Consider the following 3,213-nt stretch of genomic DNA (forward strand, 5'->3'; position numbering starts at 1 on the left):
AGAAGAGACAACAAAAATAGAAGAAAATGAAAAGGCTCAATGCTCGTCAAAGATTGTGGACATAAACATGATTTTTGCTGCAATATCGCAGATGGGGAAAGAGATGTCAACGCAAATGTCGACACAATTTAAAGAGCAGGATACACGTATGTCTCAAATGTCAACGCTAATGTCGACACAATTTAAAGAGCACGAAGACTGAATAACACGCACAAAACTGAAACTGCGGACGCACTTCTGACTCAAATGAAAACTGAGCGTCAGTATGACGTTGTGACTATAACTGAGCAGTACAAACGGAACCCCTTCAACAGAGCTTGATGGGAAAACGTGTTTGAAGCCTTAGATAAAAACAACAAAACTTAAACAAGGATGAGGGAGGAAGCGGGTCGAAATCGACCTCTTCAAAAGTGGACAGTTCCCTGGGGGGGGGCATCCTCACCGATGGGGACGAAACCGTCTCCGCCGAAGGGTGAGAAGAACAAGTCCGGGGGTGACCGGCTTACCATCGCTAGGGGCGGTAACTTGGGGGGAGTGGGCAGGAATCTGCCGACGGACACCTTAGGTAGGGCAGAAGTGCGCGGCGGAATCGCCAGCACTAGCAGAGGAACCTCTGTTAAGTACATGGGGGGCGCGGGGTCCTCAGTGAAAGCTAAGGGCTCCGGGGGGAAACGCCAGACTACAGCTAAAAAGCTGAAGTCGGACCGTCGGCTGGCTACTAAGATTTTGGAGAGCTACGGTGGCAAGCAGGCTGACCAGGAAACTGATCAGCATGCTAGCACACTTGAGTGGGCCAAAAGGGTGCTAAGCGACGTCAATGTCGGGAAAGGGGGACCGAGCGTACCCCCCGCGTCGATGAAGCGACAGAGGTCGCAGGAGGGGGAATCCTCCCTCGGTAAGAAGCCTCGAGTCGGAGCGGCACTGATGTTTAGCGAAATCGCTAAACTCGCCAGCTCAATTGAGCTCGGGGTATACGACAGCAGCAGGGGAGATGGAGCCATCTCCCATGAAGAGTGGAAGCGGGTAGCGGCTGCTATCTCCGCAGTGTTCATGAAGGTGGTCAGGGGAAGCCCTGGACCACCCCCTAGATGTGAAAGTGCCGGGTGGAATCTCGGCTTACACAAACTTGTAAGGTGTGCCGACGAACGGTCGGCATTCCTTTATAAGGAGGCGGTAGCCAGGGTGGGGGAAGTATGGAAGGGAGCAAGGCTCGAGGCGGTGGCCAAATCGGATCTTCCGATGCGACCTCGTGCTCGTGTCTGGCTTCCGGCCGAACCCTCCACCCCGACCGAAATTGAAGAGATATTGCGGTACTGCAATCCATCTCTTCCCACCCAGGACTGGAAGGTGGTTAGGCTGGAGAGGACCGAGGGACCATATCGGCAAGCGCTGATACTCCTAAATAAGGAGTCCCTCGCTCCTCTCAGCAGTGCAAAGGGGGCCATAAGCTATGGCTTCGAGAGGGTCGTCCTCAGGATTCTCCCAAATGCAGCCAGGGCTGATGGCCCGTCGCCACCAGCTGAGGTGGAAGAGAGTGGGAGAGCGACCCACTCTAAAATGGATATCGACCCCATCCTCTCGGATACGGTGAGCACGGGGGGCGGATCGTCAGTCGATGATGGATCCGTTTTCAGTCTCGACCGTCTGTTTGAGGCTGCTGGGGTCGATAGTACGGATGAAGGTGCGGAACTCGCACTGCTGGAGAGGAGTTTGGAGGTTGAGGATCCTCCAAATTAACCTCCAGCACTCGAAGGCGGCCTCCGCCGATCTAGTGCTTCGTCTAGGACGGGACGAAGCTGACGTTGTCCTTATCCAGGAACCGTGGCTGAGCAGCAACGGTATCTCTGGTCTAAGGACAAAGAGCCACAAGCTCCTGGCCGCAAACAGTACAGGTAGAACCAGAGCCTGCTTGTTGATCAGAAACGAACTTAACGTTTTTCTTTTACATAATTTCAGCAACGAGGACGTCGTCGCTGCTAGACTGGAGGACAGCGCTGGAGAACTCTGGCTGTTCTCAGCCTACATGCCGCACGACGACGAGGTGGAGCCACCTCCGAACCTGCTGAGAAGAGCCCTGGCAGAGGCCAGGCGCAAAGAAGCCGGTGTCTTAATAGGCTCGGATGCAAATTCAAGGCACACCGTCGGGGGGAGCTCGGACATTAACACAAGAGGTGAGTCACTCTTTGATTTTATTTGTAGAGTAGATCTTTCTATTTGTAATAGGGGGAACAGCCCTACTTTTGTTACTGCTAGCAGGGCGGAAGTCCTTGACATTACGCTAGCCTCTAGAGAAATCGCTCCCTTGATTTCGGAATGGAGGGTTCTAGACGACCATTCATTCTCGGATCATAGATATATTGGTTTCAGCTTGAAAGCCTCATGCCCGGAACTCAAAACCTATAGAAATTTTAGGAATACCAACTGGGTCCGGTACTGCAGGAAGCTTCGATCGGCTCTGCCACCCGCACCCGACAGGGACTCGATCCTATCGGCGGATGCGGTTGATGAGCTCGTCGAGATTTTCAGCTCTGTTAGTAGAACTACTCTTGACAGCTCCTGTCCTCTGAGAACTCGGAAAATCAAAGGGAAACCCCCTTGGTGGACTTCGGAGCTAACGGAGATCAGATCTTCGAGCAGAAGACTGTTCAACAAAGCCCGTCGAAGCGGCTCTGGCGACGACTGGGCGTTGTACAAGGCCGGACTGGCCATCTACAAGTCCGAGTTGAAGAAAGCCAAGAGAGTTTCTTGGAGAGCCTTCTGCGGTAGTGTAGAGGGCTGTCATGAGTCCTCACGATTTAGGCGCATTCTTGCAAAAAATCCTACTCCAGTGGGGTATCTAAAAAATGCAGACAGTAGTTGGACAACGAGTAGCGAGGAGTCGTTGAAACTACTTCTGGATGCTCATTTTCCACTAAATCACTCTGCTGAAGAAGTATCACTGGGGGAGCTGCAGGAGGGCTGTACAGCCTTCTTGGACCTTCTGGACGATCGTCACCTTACTTGGGCGCTGAAATCCTTCAAGCCCTTTAAGTCCCCGGGGCCCGATGGCATTATTCCTGCGCAATTGCAGCGCACGATCAAGATGTCATTGAGCTGGCTGGCCCCTATCTACGCGAACTGCGTCAGATTAGGCCATGTCCCAAGGGTCTGGAGACAGGTTAAGGTTGCTTTCATTCCGAAGGCCGGCAAAAGCTCTCACGTCTGTGCGAAAGA

The 3,213-nt window shown here is 53.0% G+C and overlaps 1 protein-coding gene across 1 annotated transcript; it reads left to right on the top strand.

The window, feature by feature from the left end:
- Window positions 1-624: 624 nt before the first annotated feature.
- On the top strand, window positions 625-1,737 carry LOC118680907 (uncharacterized). Its single transcript, XM_070111954.1, has one exon. The coding sequence runs from the start codon at window positions 625-627 to the stop codon at window positions 1,735-1,737; it is 1,113 nt and encodes a 370-aa protein (XP_069968055.1).
- The last annotated feature ends 1,476 nt before the right edge of the window (window positions 1,738-3,213 follow it).

The sequence above is a fragment of the Bactrocera oleae genome, chromosome 6 (assembly GCF_042242935.1).
Source record: "Bactrocera oleae isolate idBacOlea1 chromosome 6, idBacOlea1, whole genome shotgun sequence".
Classification (NCBI taxonomy): Eukaryota; Metazoa; Arthropoda; class Insecta; order Diptera; family Tephritidae; genus Bactrocera; species Bactrocera oleae.